Source organism: Odontomachus brunneus, unplaced genomic scaffold (genome assembly GCF_010583005.1).
Source record: "Odontomachus brunneus isolate Ranch 3 - 2012 unplaced genomic scaffold, Obru_v1 Obru_scaffold_196, whole genome shotgun sequence".
NCBI lineage: Eukaryota > Metazoa > Arthropoda > Insecta > Hymenoptera > Formicidae > Odontomachus > Odontomachus brunneus.
This window is the reverse complement of record NW_022639646.1, coordinates 30,144-51,183: the sequence shown is the minus strand read 5'-3', so window position 1 is coordinate 51,183 and position 21,040 is coordinate 30,144. Positions and strand designations below refer to the sequence as shown.

Here is a 21,040-nt window from a genome sequence, read left to right as displayed (position 1 = left end):
AACGTATTATCAAAGCTATATAATGTTTATCAAAGCCAAGGCAGAAATTTTTTTTCATATTATTGACATATAGGAAAAAAGATCGAAAAAATATCAACGGTTACATGTTTTCTATAGAGGAGAACAAAATATGAACATGAATCATCAAGCAATTATTTACTATATATAATTTATTATATTGAGTCACTATAATAAAAGCATGGAAACATCTTTATTATTATATTAAATATAAGATCCATTACTAGATTATATTTAATATTATTAATAATATCAGATGATTATATTAAATGCTTATATATAATATCGGTTATTGGATCATTATTACAATTGCTTCAATTCGTCGATGAGTCCGAATTTATTTGTTGACTCAATTAATTATGAAAAAGAATCAATTCCTTCTGTTTCAAAACATGCGGAAATTGTGAGATATTCTCTCTAACTCTATCTTCCTACGTTTAACGAAAATTTCAATTATACTCTTTTCCTCCATTGTGAAATTCCGGGGTGATTTTACAAATGCTGTTATCTAAAGAAAACAATTTCAATGTACATGGATTATATAAAATCACAATAGATTGATGTGAAAAAATAATTAGAATTAATTAGAAAATAAACTATTCAAATACTGAAAAGAAATAACTATGGAATATAGAATCAAGAATTTTACCTGTTTAAAATTATCCTCGGAATATAATTCCAGAATAGTAATACCTAACACTGTTACTGGAGACTTACTGCCCAAAATACTATGGAAACAACAGGTCACATTAATTAATATAAAATTTACTAATACAGAATTCACTAATTTGATCATAATCTCAGCATAGATATTTAAAAGTATTACGTTGACGGTAATTTATCATAATTTTCTAAGATGTGCTTCAACACAGCATTCTTCCTTGCATGCTTCTTTACAAAAGAACGATAAGCAGCAATAATCATCTCATATCCCTCTACTAGATCTAGACAGTACGTTAACTTTAAGTTTTCTAATTGTAAGCTCCACAAATTATCCAAATAAGCAACGAGTATATGTTCGTTCTCGGAACATGTCAAGTACATTAACAGCTTCTGATCAAACATGCCGTCATCTACAAAAAAAACCTTAAAACCCACGTTTGGATCTGCCTCCATCATACCTGCACAATATACCCATTCCTTCCACCATGGTAGAATTCTGTAACATATATCAAAGATATAAACTCCTGACAAAAGTTCTTCACTTAAAATCGTATGTTCTCTAAATATTGTAATCTAATATGTGAGATGTAGAACAATATGTTTATAATCATTACTAGTTATGTATAGTGAATTATACATACGTAAAAGAATTTTGGAGAGAAAGAGACAGTTTAGAGGTGGCAGTTGTCTTGCATACTGTATGACCTAATTTGCAAGCCCATTTTAATCCTAATAATCTTAAAGACTTTGTCATATCATTATCCTCGGTAAGTTCATCGTACCCAACTTTCTGAAGAAGACTATCCAAGATTTCTAACACGAATGACTGCATGTAAGGAAACATGAATTTTAATTTGAATACTATTCGTAAAGAGATAACATATGTAGATGCATCGAACGTATACAGAGAAATTGTTTCTTATTTATTATATATTATTTAAATAACATATTATATCCCTAAACCACTCGACATCTCCAAATAAGAATGCACATAAAGTATTCGTTGACTTATATACAAAAATAATGTTTATGTTATATACAAAATAATGTTTTACTACTTGCCTTGAAACGCGCACTTTCTGGTAATTCAAAGTATTTCGACATATACATTAAAATATTGAACATAGGATACCAAGCTACATAATGCCTTTCTCTCTTTAAATATTTAATTAGATGTGTGAACGTAGAAACCTCGAGTTTATCATTCATCACAAAATAATACGCATCATCAATTAACTGAGCGCGATTCACAACATCAATTAGTGTAAAATTATTGTAGTTTAAGAGTGTTACGATCCTTTGCCAAGTTTGTGAATCATAATTGACGCGATAATATCCTACAGTTAAAAGCAATAGTTAAGCTGTCATGTATCTTTATTCATATTTACTGAGAAATTATTTCTACTTCAATTGAAAAGAATTCTACTTAATTGTCAGTTTCCCTATTTCTTGATAGGGAGTAACAAGAATAAAATTTGAAGATTTAAGTATACCATAAAATATAAAACGTTACTTAATCTAAAGTAAGCTTTAGGTCACGGATATTCGGCAATAAATACTTACCCACTTGTTTGACATTGACTATTATGATATCAAAAACATCAAGTTTATGCACATATACTTCATTTTTTTTGAATTTTGAACAGTCAAATAAAATTATTTTAGATTCACCGTACACGTAAGTAAAATCTGATATCGTGGTATAAATTATGGGTATCTTCCTCTTTATTTCGTTGCAATTATATGCTGAAAGTATTGCGTAATTATGCGTATAATTGCGATAAACTTTCACCTCGGGAAAATGCCTTTGTGTTATCCATGTGTACATCATTTCGGTTATGTTGTCGTCTAATTCCTCGTCTTCTGTTAAAACGCTGGACATAATAGTCCAGAGGTCTTTGAAAGTTAAAGTATCCTCACTAAACAAATAAAAACTGACTTTAATGGCCACTCGTGAATGTTGTATTGGTTAAAATCTGGATGAAAATTACTGCCCTAATTTACGTCAATTTATTAATATATTATCTCAGAGCAAACATAACAACATTTCAATAACGCATTACTGATATCTTTAAAATCAATTATACGTCATTAGTAAACCAGTTAAAGTTGTATTGCAATTTGGGGAACCCTAATATATCTAATGACATATATATGACGTTTTAGACACCTGAAAGAAATCTTAAAATTCCGAAGATGTTTTACAAACTTATTAGAAGGATCTTAAGATATCTTGCATCGTGATTTAAAATATTTTTTAATCAAAATGTCATAAACAAAATGTTATTAAGACATGATTTGACATTCGCGTATTTTTCTGGAATATATTAATCATTATTATCGCGTTACCATGCATCACTCACCATTCATTCACCAATTTCGAAATATATAGATCAAAATATTCCGGCTTTTCAAGAGAATACAGAAACATGCGCATTAAAGCAGCACCTACAATAATATATAAATAAAACAAAATAAATTAACTTAAAATTAACCACTTTAGTACCACACTTGGGTGTAGCATATACATGCTATTATTGAAACAACTGTAGTCTTTATATAATAAAAAATTCGTGGGTGTTGAGAATGGACATGGAAAATTTTAGTTTTCCCGCTTCAACTGCGCAGCCCTATGTATTTAGCAGATTTTTTAAATACCAATGAAATCAGTTTCGACGGTAACATTCCTCACATTAAAACAATATATTTTTTAAAAATTATCGTTAAAAATAATGTTTTTCCAGAAAGTTAGATACTTCACTTTCAATCAATAGTAATTGATATTTTATGATACAGTATAACAAAAAAAATCATAAATTTTCAAACAATTAGCTGTTTCGTGATTAACAAAATTTTTAGTCCATTTTTCAAAATTAAATGTTTTTATAATACCTCAGTCATAAGCAATTTATTACTAGTGTATTCCTGACATTCGCGTTTTAATTAAAAACAAATATGTTAAGAAATACCTCTGTTTCGAAGAAATATTTATAAAGTAATTTGAAGTATTACACCCACTGCGATGAATCGAAATAAGAAAGAAGCGTAGTATATAGAAGTTAATATATATATTCCTTATAAATTACATAATTAATGATACTAATTAATGATGAAGACAAAATGACAATGTAATAGTATGACATAGTTCTCTTTTAACAAATAGTATGACATAGTTTACTTTTAACTAATAATATGACATAATTTAATTTTAAACACGCTTTCTACATTAAAAAACATGTTATCCTTTTGTAAAATCTATAGGGTGTCTCATATCATACTAGGGTTGCGCTCCAAAACGTCCTTTTTGAGGAAATTTTACTCGGTACTCTATAGTATATGTAACGTGAACTATAATTATTGAATAAAATTTTCCTCAAAAAGAACGTTTTGGAATGCAACCTAGAGCTAATATACAGCAAGAATAGGTCTGGCTGAGTAATGGAATCTGCATCATTTTTTAAACAACGTAAAATTTCGATTTATTAAATAAAATAGATGGGCTAATGAGAGCCCGCGACGTGGCAGGCAGGACATATGACTTACCGCAGCCGGCGAAAAAAATGAACCATTGCTCGCGGGTCTATCTCATAGGCCCAGAGCGGAGGACTACGTCTTAGATCTGACACTGTGTGAAAATCCCGCGAGCAATCGTCCAATTTCTTTGCCGGCCGCGAAGAGCCGTATGTCCCGCTTGCCGCGTCGTGCGCTGTGATTAGCCCATCTATTTTATTTAATAACTCGAAATTTTACGTGGTAGTTTAAAAAAAGGCATCGATTCCATTACTCATCCCGACCTATTGTAGCTATATATTAGCTCTGGTACAGTATGAGTCAGACATCCTGTATATGAAATGTTCAAATGTTCCAGATTAAGTTTTAATGAAATCAGTTTTGTTTTAGTGCTTTAATTATGTAGGTTATGCAAGGTTATTTACATGAATTTATTACATCCTACCTTTATTATAATACAGTCGAGAGTAATGAATTGCATCAATTTCATCAATGGGGAATAAGAACTTATTCTGTGACACAGGTGCCATTTGGAAATCGACGTCATAATATAAAGCACCCTGCACAGTTTGAACGATGGAGAGATCCATAAACGACAAGTAAATTGAGTCCTAGAAGTAATTATTATTGCCATCATTTAATATAATATAAAAAACTACGTACGAATTAACAATATAGAAAGGTGAAATGTAACCTATAGAAACGTAAATACATTTTAGTAATGCTAAGAATATAGACTTACCTGGAAAATAACAAAATGACTGAAGAAGGATGCAAATATCTTAATTAGCGTATAATACGAAGCGCATATTACTTCAACGAGAACTTCCCGCGCCAATGCTTCGCCTACCATCTTAAAGATATTAATTTCACGACCAGGAAAATCAATACTTTTGTTGTATTTAATGCTTTCTTCTCTGCAAGATAAATATAATATCATTGTATGAAATATATGTTTAATGTAGCGCAATTTTAGGAAAAAAATGTCTTCCTGAATTTCACTGTTTTCAACAAATATTTTGTCTCATTAAAAGGTGAATTGTTGTTATATATTCTGCCGTTTAATATTGTAATATTCTTTTGAATAACAGGGGACTCATCACTATAAAATTTTTTAATGTAGAAAATTTCAGCAAATTATATAATAACATTAGCTGCACGCGAATTATATACCTGTATGTAATAACTCCTAAACTTCCTGCAACCTGGTATGGAAGATTTGGAATCACGAAGTGATCTGTTTTCATAATTCTATCACGGACTTTTAGATAATTTGCCAAAAAAAGTTTCATATCCCAAATTTCACGAAAAATGTTCCTTTCTTCCACCATATGATGCCAGAAATATTCCTCGTACCATCTACGTTGTATCATATTATTAAACAGTATGACTGCCACTTGACTTGAAACTATAGGTTTAGTAGTATGGAAAAATGTTAGTGACATATTATTTGGTTCATTTAACAACTTCTTCACTGGCGTATTCGATATAACTTGGTATTGTTCAGCATGCCTGATAATAATCTCATGTTGCATGTATATTTCCGGCTCGTCCCAACATGGAAATATTATTCGAGCACGATTCGATGCCGACAATATTCCAAAAAACCACCTAACGCAAAACATTACTTCAGTAAAGATAAATCAATTTCAGTTTTTGTACAAAATAAATTCGTCAGTTTGCCTCGCAATATTAAATATTTAAATAACAAGTTGAATATAACTATGTTCGTCATGAAAATCAGCAGGAAACATTGCAGCACTATGAATAGCTTATCTAAAGTCCTAAAGTCAAATAAATTTCTGTTAAATTATCTTGCAAACTAAAGCCACACACAAGCAAGGTCTAAAAGAATGTTTCATGTATGTTTGCTATTTTTTCAATTCTTTCTTTTACATAAATGAAAATGTTTTACATCAATATCTTACGAGGATATTTCAGCATATAGTTATTTTCATAATATATTGTACTTGGAATTTGTTAACAGTGTGTGTGTCTATTCAGATAGTTAAACTTTATATTTGAAAAGAGAAAACTTTAAAGTTATTTGGCAAATTTTATCGATTTTTTCCCTTGTTTTTAGTAATATAGTAAGGAATATCTGTGTCCTATTTTGTAATGCATGTTGTGCGTTTTTACAATAATATGTAGTTAAGATTTTTAATATATTTTAGTCAAATATGTTAAAATTATGTAACAGACATTTTTATATATACATTATATGTTACTCTATTTGTACAAAATATATTTTATACTAGTTTTAATTTAAATGAGGGGTGTGTGTACATGCGTGCGTACATGCGTGGGCGCGCGCATCTATATGTGTGAGTGAGTGTATAGGCTCAATAATTATGTTATAATTTATATTTTTTTATCATTATTACTTATTATTATTACTTATTACTTTTATTGTTATTATTATTACATTATTACTTATCAATAAAACTTATTATTTATTATTATTATTTATTGCTCTTAATTATATTATAAATATTATTGTTAGTATTATTGTGCAAATCTGTCGTTAGTAAATCTAAATTTTGATAGTTTTGTGAATTCCTAACTTTCCTATATCTAAGCCATTTTGCAACCTAATATAAATAATAGAATTCTTGTAACATATAACAGTGATAATATTAAAATATAGGATATCGAAAGCATTTCTTCTATAAACTGGTTGCACATATACGAAATTTAAATATTCCCTTACCTTTTAGTTGTTTCAGCTGCATATGTCATATAATGATATCTAATAATATTTCCAGGTTTCTTGTGATACGAACAGACGAAAAATATATTTAGGTTATATCTACCAGGAAGTATTGTCTCTTTAAAAAACATGTCGAGGATCTGTGTTTTAGTACAAAAACGATAAGACGATGGATAATATTTTGTTATCGAATATAACGATATATTATCTTGATGTATATCTAATCCAAAACAATGCAGGCTTAATTTTATGGTTGGTTTGTGAACGTGGATTACGATGTTTGATTCGCCATACATTTCAGATTCAATAAATGGATTCAATAAGTGGAGATAAAGTCTATAATATATTGGCTCTATTATTGTAACCGGTATATGTTCATCAGATGATACATTTTCACAGTTTCCATAATCCACATCTGTTTTGATAGCCATGGCGATGTTAAGTATCAAAACAACATACAATATTTGTTTTAAGCATGTTGTACACATTATCGTTTGGAATATATCTACCAAAGTAATTTACATGTTAGATAGGAAAACAATGTATTAATAAGTATAAAGTCAAGAAGTCATTATATAGTTTGTCCTTTTCATTATGGCGAAAGGGGAAAAAGAAATAGAAAGATATAGTACAATAACTTTTACAGAAGCGGCAGAATATGTTTATAGTCAAAAGTATATATACAATTATCAACGAGCCAAGAGAAGCCAAGGAGTTTCCTTTTATTTTCATATTACCGATATTATATATAACCGTTGATATTATTGCGATTTCTTTTCCTATAGCTTAATAATATGAAAATAAAATAAAACTCCCGCGGGAAATCTCGCCTATTCTACATAATAAAATTTTTTTCGCTATAACATTATCACTTATAATTTACATATGGGTCATACATCTTTTTACATAATTTAAGCAATTTCTTCTTTCAGTAAGATAAACTTTATAAATATAAAGAGAGTGGCAACAAAGCGGAATAATACAGAACTAAAATATACGAGTGTGTACATTCAAACAAATCTATAATGCATAGTTAAAGGTTAAGAGAAAATATTACGATTCATGATCACTTACTTGTGGATAATCTTCTGCTTTCACAATTTGATTGCTCAGTCTTATCCTTTCAACGGATTATTTCTGACTCATGGAAAGTCTAGTATGTGTTGTTGTTATATATAAGAAGTATAAGCTAATCAATTTAAACTATCAGTATTTCACGTAAATATCGCTTTTGATTAGCTACAGATATACGTATAAACATCTCTGCGGACAAACGTTAAATTTTAATTCAAAATTATAACTTTCAGTATTTATGCGCAATCGCACACAAGCGCACACATATATACCTCTTTTAAAAAATATGCTAAATATGCTTGTATTTTCTTAAAATTTCTACACAAATTCTACATCTTACGCAGAAGAATTTTGAAATTTCGTATACAAATTAGAATGTTGTTCTTAAATACTCTGTCGAAAGATTTGTTATATTAACAATATGTCTCCCCTAGTATATCATATATTTTTCCAGATTCCAATATTTCTAAGAAAATCTTCAACATTATTATAGTATTTCATATCTATCTGAATCATATATACATTAAATAAAAAATCAATTATTCGTCTATATAATTAAAATTGTTCTACTACTTACTGTTTCGATGGATGATTTCAAATTAAGGACAGATAAAAAACGAAATCAGAAAAATATTAACTTCTTTCTAATAGATATATTGTGATACCTACTTGTTTTACATCAAGTAGTTAAATACAGTGATCGATATATGTATATATATTTGCAAACAGGAGATACCGATACTATGCACTTTAAAATAACCAAGTTGGAAGTACACATCATTAATTTTGAGTGACTATAATTAATTCTGGTTGACTACATATATTTTTTTTATGCCGCCAACAGTAAAACTTTATTCTAATATACGAATATAAATATCTAAATTAAAATAACCAAACTGCTACGATAGTTGTGACGCATACAGAGATAAATGATCTGAATAAATACTTGAACGGTTAAAACTATTTTTTTATTAAAATATGTTGAATATAGCATATTACAATCTTATTACAAAATATCAACATGAATTATCAAGCAATTATTAATGATTAGTATAATATTGAATCATTATAATAAAAGCTAACAAACACATCCTTATTATTATATTAAATAGAAAATCTATTAGATTATATCGAATAAAATCGGAATAATATACAGGGTGTCCCAAACCTCCATAATGACCTTTGGTGAGAACGTAGAACCGATTGAAGTGAGCAAGAAAGTTCTGTGCCGTTTTGCAATATTCGCGATAATAGTCCGGATATTAATTAAAAAAGATTGGTGAATGATCACGCGCAATATGGTAGATGGCTGCAGTGGCGCTGTCTGCCGTTGCATACTTATATATTAAATCAAACTGAATAAAAAAGTCCTTTACTATTTTGTAAATTACCATATAGATTTTTAGATATTAATTAAAGAAAATTTATGCATTATGGTATACAATCAAATGTAACAATTTTCTTTAATATTTAAAAATCTATGTAGTCATTTGCAAAATGGTAGAGGACTTTTTTGTTCAGTTTGACTTAATATATAAGTATACAACGGCAGACGGCCCCACTGTAGCTCATCTACTATATCGCGCGTGATCATTCACCAATCTTTTTTAATTAATATCTCGACTATTATTGCGAATATCGCAAAACGGCACAGGACTTTCTTGCTCACCTCAATCCGTTCTACGTTCTCACTAAGGGTCATCATGGAGATTCGGGACACCCTGTAGAACTAAAACTTACAAGTGTGTACATTGAAGAAAATCTGTAAAGCACATTTAAAATTTAAGAGAAAATTTTATGATTCAGGATTTCTTACTTGTGGATAATCCTCTGCGTACTTGCGATTGCCGTATCTTATACTTTCGCCGCATTATTTCTAACTCATAGTAACTCTAGTACGTATTATTGTTATATATAAGAAGTATAGGCTATCCAGTTCAAATCATCAGTATCTCACGTAAATATCGTTTGTATTTAGTTATACATATAGATATAAGTATACTGTGAACAGGTGCTAAGTTTCAATTTAAAATTATTTATAAATTTCAGTATTTACGCGCAAACGCATACGAGCGTATACACACATCTCTATTGGGAAATATGCTACATTGCCTTATATTTTTTTAAAATTTCTACAAAAATTTTGCGTTCTACGCAGAAGAGTTTGGAAATTTTTTGCACAAGTTAGAATGATGTTCTTAAATATAATATCGATATTCCCTTTTATAACTATTTATAATTATTTGTTACCAAAACTTGCAAAATATCTATTACACAATATATCATACAAGTTAACTGTTATAGGAGAGAAAAGAAAGTCGAGGGTATGAGTATATGTGTGCAATGAATTAATGCAAATGAAAAAATTTATCATTATAATGTTTACATCTTTCATACGACTATCACTGTACGGAAACCTTTGTAATCTTTAAAATTTGCTTTCTTCTACAATCTGCAAAGTCATAATTTATTGCATTCATATAAAAATTGCACTCAGCCAGTTATATACTTAAAAAAATTATTTCAAAAACACAACTTAGCAGTTACTTGCGACCTCATTGACAATTATTGTACTTTACAAAAGTGGATAAAAACAACAAATTAATTTCAATGAACATCGTAATAAAAACGTTTATTTAGCTTTCCATGAAATAATGTAATACATATTTATAAATACAAGAATGTAGAAATATATATAAGTTCATATTAGTAAATTTCAAGATTTCAAGATATATCATCAAGCAATTATTTACTATTTATGATTCAGTATATTATATTGTATCAATATAATAAATTAAGCAAACATCTCGCTATTATCATATTAAATACAAAATTTATTATTAGATTGTATTTAATATTATTAGTAATATATAATATTATATATATATATATAAAATATATATATATATATTTATTCATATATATATATATATATATATTATAATATATATATATATATATATATATATATATATATATATATATATATATATAATTAGCATATAATAGCAGATGATTATACTAGATGCTAATATATAATATCGATTATTACTCAATCAATATTACAATTATATCAATTCTTCGATATGTCACTAATTTATTTATTGACAGTAATATCTAATCATATAAACGAATTTAATTTTCTCCTTTCTCAAATATGCGGAAATAGTAGGATATTTTCTCTAATTGTATCTTTCGTTGCTTAATGAAAATTTCAATTTTATCTTTCTCTCCCTCTGTTAAATTTCCACTTGATTTTACAAATTCTCTCACCTAAAGGAAACAATTTCGATGTACATAAGTAATGTAAACTCGCAGTTGTAATTGGTGTGGAAACACAGTAATCAATATTAATTAGAGAATATATTAATACAATACCGGAAAGAAGTAACTATAAGATCAAGAAATTTTACCTGTATAAAATTATTCTCGGAATATAATTCCATTATAGTGACACCCAATACTGCAACTGAAGACTTACTGCCCAAAATACTGTAAAAAAAAAGATCAAATTTATTAATCCTAAAATAGAATTCCATCATAAACTGCGTATACACATGAAAGAAATATTACGTTGACGGTAATGTATAATAATTCTGTAAGATATGCCTCAGCACAGCATACTTCCTTGCATGTTTCTTTACAAAAAAACGATATGCTGCCATAATAATCTCATATGACTTCTCTGGATCTGTACTAATGCGGTTTGATATCATTAATTCCTCATGTTTTAATTTCCATAAAAATTCCAAATAAGAAAGGAGCGCAAATTCATTTTCAGAACATGCCAAATACGTTAGATGCTCCTGACTATAGATGCCAGAGTTTTTATCTAAAAACTGACGCCATATCTGTAAATCTGCTACCATCATACCTGCACAAAATACCCATTCCTTCCACCACGGTAGAATTCTGTGACATATATAACAGAAATATAAACACCTCATTTAAAAGCATGTTAAAATTCCTCATTTAAAAGCATGTTTTCTCCAAACTAATATTATGATATAGCATGCAAGATGCAGAAAAAGTTATTCAAGTTACAGCTAATTGTAAAGTGAAATGCACACACTTTAAAGAATTTTCGATGAAAAATGTCAGTTTAATCATAGCAGCTCCCTTGCATGGTTCATGACCAAATTTACAAGCCCACTTTAACCCTAATAATCTTAAAGATTTTGTCATATCGTCCTCGTTAATATTTTCTTCATACCCAACTTCCTCAAGAAGACCATTCAATATTTCTATATACGACTGCGTCTAATAAAAAACATGAATTTTAAATTGATCGCCATTTGTAATGACATAACATATTTAGATGCATTGGTCGCATATGGGGAAATTATTTTGTACCAATTACGTACCATTTAGATAATATATACTCTTCAACAAAATTATTGCATACATAAATTCATGTTGAAATTTCACACAATTTTAAATGAGCGTAATACTTCGAAATGTTATGTATTTAAAATCACTTCTTTTTAAATAAAGTCTACTTCAAGGAGCATTTGGCAGATTTTGAATTTATTCTCTCCCATTCCCACCGTCTTTTCAAAAGTAGCGACGTGTTGCACAAAAAATTGCACTATTTGACGTATCCTACACGGTGGAATATATTCATTTTCGTAAATTTCATGATAACCATTGTAAAATATAGATTTTTTACTGCAGTTTAAAAAAATAGCGTATTTGTACAATTTTTTTCGTAGAGTTGCGACATATCAAAATTACCCGAACAAAAATTGAATCTAGTTGATGTCTAGTAATGACACAGAAAAATTGGGTCTTACATTGCTACTAGCTAGGAATGTAACGCTCAATTCTCTTAGTGGCTGTACCAAAAAAATTATCTAGTAGCTGGATACAAAAAAGTAACTTGTAACTATAATTGGTACAGTTACTAAACAGTAATAATATCTAATTTCTATTCAGGATTTATTGATAATTTTCTATCTCGTTACTGTCTTCTTGTAACCTTTTTCATTTAGCTACTATCTATATAATTGGTATAGTCACTAGATACTCCTGACATTCAAAAGACTGAGTAGGAATGTTTAGCCAGTCACGAGCTGGTGACTAGCTAGAAAACTTATCTAGTCATTACTATCTAGCTACTAGTCTTGAAATCTGCTCTATTAGATATATTTTTACTCGGGTACTTGTGCATTTCTTTAAGTGGCTTAATTTGCTGCAATCTACTGATTGGAAAGAATTTTTTTTATAAATCTTACGGCAATCATAGTAAAATATCAACATTTCTTTGCAAATTAAAAATAAAGAAGAAATGCACGATATTTTATTCCGCGATGTTGTACGGAGTATCAGAAATACCTACGTATTTTTAAACAGTTATCGTCAGCATTAACATTAACCTATGCGCACAATGGGAAGTTACTGGTCGGAATCATGTATATATGTATGTGCGTGTGTGGGTACGTGCATTGATCACTGGTAACTAGTTAATAATGCATAACTAACATTGTTATACATCGTACAACATTGCGAAAGTCGCGTACACCTTTTCTTTATTTTTTTATTTGCAACAAAATGTTAATATTTTACGATAATTGTCATAAGATATGTGAAAGAAATTTATTCCACTCAGTAGAGTGCATCAAATTAAGTGACTTAAACAAAATGCACATGTAATTTTGATATGCCCAACTCCGCGAAAAAAATTGTACATATCCGCTATTTTTTAAATTGCAGTGGGAAATCTATATTTTGCGATCATTATCATGAAATTTACGGAAAAGAATGTATTCTATCCCGTAGAATACATCAAATTGTGCAATTTGTTTGGAGACGAAACACGTGTTTACTTTTAAAAAGACGGCGAGACGGGTAGAGAATAAATTCAAAGTCTGATAAATGTTCCTTGAAGTACAGACTTTACTTTTTAAAATAAAAAAATATTTTAAATACGATAATGTTTTGCGGTATTATCCCCATTTAAAGTTGTGCAAAATTTTGATATGAGTTTATCTATGAGATAATTTTGTTGACGAGCATATTATATTCCAAAATCACTCGATATATTCAAAAGAGGATACATACAAGATACTAGTTGATTTATATATCTGAAAGAATGTTTTATAACTTGCCTTATTTGCACTTTGTGGTAACTCAAAATACTTCGACATGTACATTAAAATATTGAACATAGGATACCAGGCTACATAATGCCTTTCTCTCTTTAAATATTTAATTAGACGTGTGAACGTAGAAACCTCGAGTTTATCATTTATCACAAAATAATACGCATCATCAATTAACTGAGCGCGATTCACAACATCAATTAGTGTAAAATCATTGTAGTTTAAGAGTGCTACGATCTTTTGCCAAGTTTGTGAATCATAATTGACGCGATAATATCCTGCAGTTAAAAGCAATTGTTAAGCTGTTAAGCTGTGATATATCTTTATTCATATTTACTGAGAAATTATTTCTACTTCAATTGAAAAGAATTCTACTTAATTTCCCTATTTTTTGCTAAGAAATAACAAGAAAAATTTGAAGATTTATGTATATATATCATAAAATATAAAACATTATTTTACTCAAAATAAACATAAGATCGTGAACAGTTCGTGATAAATACTCACCCACTTGTTTCCTATTGACTATTAGAAAATTAAAAATATCAATTTCATGCACGTGTACTTCATTTGAACAGTCGAATAAAATTATTTTCGATTCACCATACGTGTAAGTAAATCCCGAAAACGAGATATAAATTATAGGTATTATCCACTTCATTTCGATACAATTATACGCCGAAAATGTTGCGTAATTATTATTATAATCACGAGAAACTTTCACCTCGGGAAAATTCCTTTGTGTTATCCATGTATCCATTATTTCGGTTATGTTGTTGTATAATTCCTCGTTTTTTGTTAAAACGCTGGACACAATAGTCCAGAGGTCTTCAATGGAGGTTGAAGTATCGTTACTAAACAAATAAAAACTGACTTTAATGGCCACTCGTGAATGTTGCATTGGTTAAAATCTGGATGAAAATTACTGCCTTAATTTACGTCAATTTATTAATATATTATCTTAGAGCAAACATAACAACGTTTCAATGACGCATTACTGATATCTCCAAAATCAATTATACGTCATTAGTAAACCAGTTAAAGTTGTATTGCAATTTGGAGAACCCTAATATATCTAATGATATATATATGACGTTTTAGACGCCTGAAAAAAATCTTAAAATTCCAAATTTGCCTTACAAACTTATTAGAAGGATCTTAAGATATCTTGCGTCGTGATTTAAAATATTTTTTAATCAAAATGTCATATATACAAAATGTCATTAAGACATGATTTGACATTCGCGTATTTTTCTCGAATATACTAATCATTATTATCGCATTACCATGCATCACTCACCATTCTTCCACAAATTTCGAAATATACTGGTCAAAATATTCCGGCTTTTCAAGAGAATACAGAAACATGCGCATTAAAGCAGCACCTACAATAATATATAAATATAACAGAATAAATTAACTTAACCTTAAAGTACCACGCTTGTGTGTAGCACATACATGCTATTATTGAAACAGCTGTAGTCTTTATATAATAAAAAATTCGTGCGTGTTGAGGTTGGACAAGAAAAATTTTTGTTTTCCCGCTTCAACTGCGCAGCCCTATGTATTTAGCAGATTTTTTAAATACCAATGAAATCAGTTTTGACGGTAACATTTCTCACATTAAAACAATATATTTTTTAAAAATTATCGTTAAAAATAATGTTTTCTCCATAAAGTTAGATACTTCACTTTTAATCAATAGTAATTGATATTTTATGATACAGTATAACAAAAGAAATCATAAATTTTTAAACAATTAGCTGTTTCATGATTAACAAAATTTCTAGTCCATTTTTCAAAATTATATGTTTTCATAATACCTCAGTCATAAACAATTTATTACTAGTGTATTCCTGACATTCTCGCGTTTTAATTAAAAACAAATATGTTAAGAAATACCTCCATTTCGAAGAAATATTTATAAAGTAATTTGAAGTATTACACCCACTATGATAAATCGAAATAAGAAAGAAGCGTAGTGTATAGATGTTAATATATACGTTCTTTATAAATTACATAATGATGAAGACAAAATAACAATGTAATAGTATGACATAGTTTACTTTTAACAAATAGTATCGCATAGTTTATTTTTAACAAATAGTATGACATAATTTAATTTTAAACACGCTTTCTACATTAAAAAACATTTTATCCTCTTGTAAAATCTACAGGGTATCTCATATCATACTAGGGTTGCATTCGAAAACGTCCTTTTTGAGGAAATTTTACTCGATACTCTATAGTATATGTAACGTGAACTATAGTTATTGAGTAAAATTTTCCTCAAAAAGAACGTTTTGGAATGCAATCTAGAGCTAATATACAGCAAGAATAGGTCGAGGTGAAACGGTGTCATTTTTTAAACAACGTAAAATTTTGAGATATTAAATAAAATAGATGGGCTAATCAGAGCCGCGGCGCGGCAGGCAGGACATATGACTCACCGCAGCCGGCGAAGAAAATAAACCATTGCTCGCGGGTCTATCTCATAGGCCCAGAGCTGGGGACTACGTCTTAGATCGTCCAATTTCTTCGCCGGCCTCGACGAGCCGTATGTCCCGCTTGCCGGGTCGCGCGCTGTGATTAGTCCATCTATTTTATTTAATAACTCGAAATTTTACATGGTAGTTTAAAAAAAGGCACCGATTCCATTACTCATCCCGACCTATTCTAGCTATATATTAGTTCTGGTACGATATGAGTCAGACATCCTGTATATAAAATGTTCAAATGTTCGAGATTAAGTTTTAATGAAATCAGTTTTGTTTTGGTGCTTTAATTATGTAGGTTATACAAGGTTATTTACATGAATTTATTACATCCTACCTTTATTATAATACAGTCGAGAGTAATGAATTGCATCAATTTCATCAATGGGGAATAAGAACTTATTCTGTGACACAGGTGCCATTTGGAAATCAACGTCATAGTTTAAAGCACCCTGCACAGTTTGAACAATGGAGAGATCCATAAACGACGAGTAAATTGAGTCCTAGAAGTAATTATTATTGCCATCATTTAATATAATATAAAAAACAACGTACGAATTAATAATATAGAAAGGTGAAATGCAACCTGTAGAAACATAAATACATTTTAGTAATGCTAAGAATATAGACTTACCTGGAAAATAACAAAATGACTGAAGAAGGATGCAAATATCTTAATTACCGAAAAATACGAAGGGCATATTACTTCAACGAGAACTTCCCGCGCCAATGCTTCGCCTACCATCTTCAAGATATTAATTTCACGACCAGGAAAATCAATACTTTTGTTGTACTTAATGCTTTCTTCTCTGCAAGATAAATATAATATCATTGAATGAAATATATGTTTAATCTAGCGCAATTTTAGGAAGAAAATGTCTTCCTGAATTTCACTGTTTCCAACAAATATTTTGTCTCATTAAAAGGTGAATTGTTGTTATATATTCTGCCGTTTAATATTGTAATATTCTTTTGAATAACAGAGGACTCATCACTATAAAATTTTTTAATGTAGAAAATTTCAGCAAATTATATAATAACATTAGCTGCACGCGAATTATATACCTGTATGTAATAACTCCTAAACTTCCTGCAACCTGGTATGGAAGATTTGGAATCACGAAGTGATCTGTTTTCATAATTCTATCACGGACTTTGAGATAAATTGCCAAAAAATTTTTCGTATCCAAAATTTTACGAAAAATGTTCCTTTCTTCCATCATATAATACCAGAAATACTCGTCGTCCAATGTACGTTGTATCGTATTATTAAACAGTATGATTGCCACTTGACTTGAAGCTATAGGTTTAGTAGTATGGAAAAATGTTAGTGACATATTAATTGGTTTATTTAACAACTTCTTCACTGGCGTATTCGATATAACTTGGTATTGTTCAGAATGCCTGATAATAATCTCATGTTGCATGTATATTTCCGGCTCGTCCCAACATGGAAACACTATTCGAGCACGGTTCGATGTCGATAATATTCCAAGAAACCATCTAACGTAAAATATTACTTTAGTAAAGATAAATCAATTTTAGTTGTTACATAAAATAAATTCGTCAGTTTGCCTCGCAATACTAAATATTTAAATAACAAGTTGAATATAACTATGTTCGTCATGAAAATCAGCAGGAAACATTGCAGCAATATGAATAGCTTATCTGAAGTCCTAAAGTCAAATAAATTTCTGTTAAATTTTCTTGCAAACTAAAGCCACACATAAGCAAGGTCTAAAAGAATTTTTCATGTATGTTTGCTATACTATTTTTTAAATTTTTTCTTTTACATAAATGACAATGTTTTACATCAATATCTCACGAGAATATTTCAGCATATAGTTATTTTCATAATACATTGTACTTGGAATTTGTTAACAGTGTGTGTGTCTACTCAGATAGTTAAACTTTATATTTGAAAAGAGAAAATTTTAAAGTTGTTTGGCAAATTTTATCGATTTCCTTCCTGTTTTTTGGTAATATAATAAGGAATTTCTGTGTCCTATTTTGTAATGCATGTTGCAAATCTATCGTTAGTAAATCTAAATTTTGATAGCTTTGTGAATTTCTAACTTTCCTATATTTAAACCATTTTGCAACCTAATATAAATAATAGAATTCTTGTAACATATAACTGTGTAACATATAATATTAAAATATAGGATATCGAAAGTATTTCTTCTATAAACTGGGTGCACATATACGAAATTTAAATATTCACTTACCTTTTAGTCGTTTCAGCTGCTGCATATGTCATATATTGATATCTAATAATATTTCCAGGCTTCTTGTTATACGAACTGACGAAAAACATATATAGGTTATATCTACCAGGAAGTATTGTCTCATTAAAAAATATGTCGAAAATCTGTGTTTTAGTACAAAAACGATAAGACGATGGATAATATTTTGTTTTCGAATATAACAATATTGTTCCTTCATATATATCCAATCCAAAACAATGCAGGCTTAATTTTATGGTTGGTTTGTGAACGTGGATTACGATGTTTGATTCGCCGTATATTTCAGATTCAATAAATGGATTCAATAAGTGGAGATAAAGTCTATAATATATTGGCTCTATTATTGTAACCGGTAAACGTTCATCAGATGATACATTTTCACAGTTTCCATAGTCCACATCTGTTTGGATAGCCATGGCCATGTTGAATATCGAAACAACATATAATATTTGTTTTAAGCATGTTGTACACATTATCGTTTGGAATATATCTGCCAAAATAATTTACATGTTAGATAGGAAAACAATGTATTTATAAGTATAAAGTCAAGAAGTCATTATATAGTTTGCCCTTTTCAGTATGGCAAAAGGGGGAAAAGAAATAGAAAGATATAGTACAATAACTTTTAGAGAAGCGGCAAAATATGTTTATAGTCTAAAGTAAATATACAATTATCAACAAACCAATAGAAGCCAAGGAGTTTCCTTTTATTTTCATATTATTGATATAACCGTTGATATTATTGCGATCTCTTTTCCTATATGTTAATAATATGAAAATAAAACTCCCGAAATCTCGCCTATTCTACATAATAAATTTTTTTTCGCTATAACATTATCACTTATAATTTACATATGGGTCATACATTTTTTTACATAATAAAAGCAGTTCTTCTTTCAGTAAGATAAACTTTATAAATATAAAGAGAGTGGCAACTAAAAGCGGAATAATACAGAACTAAAATATACGAGTGTGTACATTCAATCAAATCTGTAATGCATAGTTAAAGATTAAGAGAAAATATTACGATTCATGATCACTTACTTGTGGATAATCTTCTGCTTTCACAATTTGATTGCTCAATCTTATCCTTTGGACGGATTATTTCTGACTCATGGAAACTCTAGTATGCATTGTTGTTAAATATAAGAAGTATAAGCTAGTCAATTTAAACTATCAGTATTTCACGTAAATATCGCTTGTGATTAGTTACAGATATACGTATAAACATCTCTGCGGACAAATTCGTTAAATTTTAATTCAAAATTATAACTTTCAGTATTTATGCGCAATCGCACACAAGCGCACACATATATACCTCTTTTAAAAAATATGCTAAATGTGCTTGTATTTTCTTAAAATTTCCAAATAAAGAGTGAGCGCATTTTCATTTTCGGAACATGCCAAAAACATTAACTGTTTCTGACTAAAGTGGAAATCTCCAAAAAATAACTTAAAATCCATTAGATCCATCCATTAAATCCATGGATCTGCCTCCATTATACCTGCACAATAAACCCATTCCTTCCACCATGGTAGAATTCTGTACCATATATCAAAGATATAAACTCCTGGCATAAGTTAATCAACTAAAACCGTATTCTCTCTAAATATTGTGATCTGGTATGTGAGATATAAAACAATATGTTTATAATCATTACTAGTTATGTATAGTGAATTATACATACGTAAAAGAATTTTGGAAAGAAAGAGACAGTTTAGAGGTGGCAGTTGTCTTGCATACTGTATGACCGAATTTGCAAGCCCACTTTAATCCTAATAATCTTAAAGACTTTGTCATATCATTATCCTCAGTAAGTTCATCGTACTTAACTTTCTGAAGAAGACTATCCAAGATTCTCAAAACTTTAGACTGCATATAAAGAACCATGAATTTTAAATTGAATGCCATTCGTAAAGAGATATGTAGGTGCATTAAACGTAGACAGAAAAATTATTTTTTACTTATTATTTAAATAATATATTTTATCCCTAAACTACTCGACACCTTCAAATGAAGATGTATATAAGGTACTCGTTGACTTGTATACAAAAATAAAATTTTATATCTTGCCTTAAAACGTGCACTCTCTGGTAATTCAAAGTATTTCGACATGTACGTTAAGATATTGAACATAGGATACCAGGCTATATAATACCTTTCTCTTTTCAGGTATTCAATTAGACGTAAAAACACGGAAATTTGAAGTTTATCATTCATTA

General features: G+C 29.2%; 1 protein-coding gene across 4 annotated transcripts; it reads right to left on the bottom strand.

The window, feature by feature from the left end:
* Positions 1 to 152: 152 nt before the first annotated feature.
* LOC116851902 (glutamyl aminopeptidase-like) lies at positions 153 to 20,029 on the bottom strand. 4 transcript variants are annotated; one of them, XM_032831811.1, is made up of 13 exons: positions 9,716 to 9,832; positions 7,976 to 8,164; positions 6,902 to 7,406; positions 5,365 to 5,802; positions 4,934 to 5,108; positions 4,637 to 4,802; positions 3,045 to 3,129; positions 2,245 to 2,600; positions 1,744 to 2,018; positions 1,323 to 1,507; positions 845 to 1,177; positions 668 to 746; positions 153 to 526 (listed from the first exon to the last, which is right to left on the bottom strand). In XM_032831811.1, exons 3-13 carry the CDS (start codon positions 7,387 to 7,389, stop codon positions 404 to 406), a joined length of 2,703 nt encoding a protein of 900 aa, XP_032687702.1. In that variant the 5' UTR covers positions 7,390 to 7,406; positions 7,976 to 8,164; positions 9,716 to 9,832; the 3' UTR covers positions 153 to 403. The 4 variants fall into 4 exon arrangements, with proteins under 4 accessions (XP_032687702.1, XP_032687703.1, XP_032687704.1 ...); XM_032831812.1 differs by having other exon boundaries at positions 9,792 to 9,813; XM_032831813.1 differs by lacking the exons at positions 7,976 to 8,164; positions 9,716 to 9,832 and adding an exon at positions 19,862 to 20,019.
* Between the last annotated feature and the right edge of the window lie 1,011 nt (positions 20,030 to 21,040).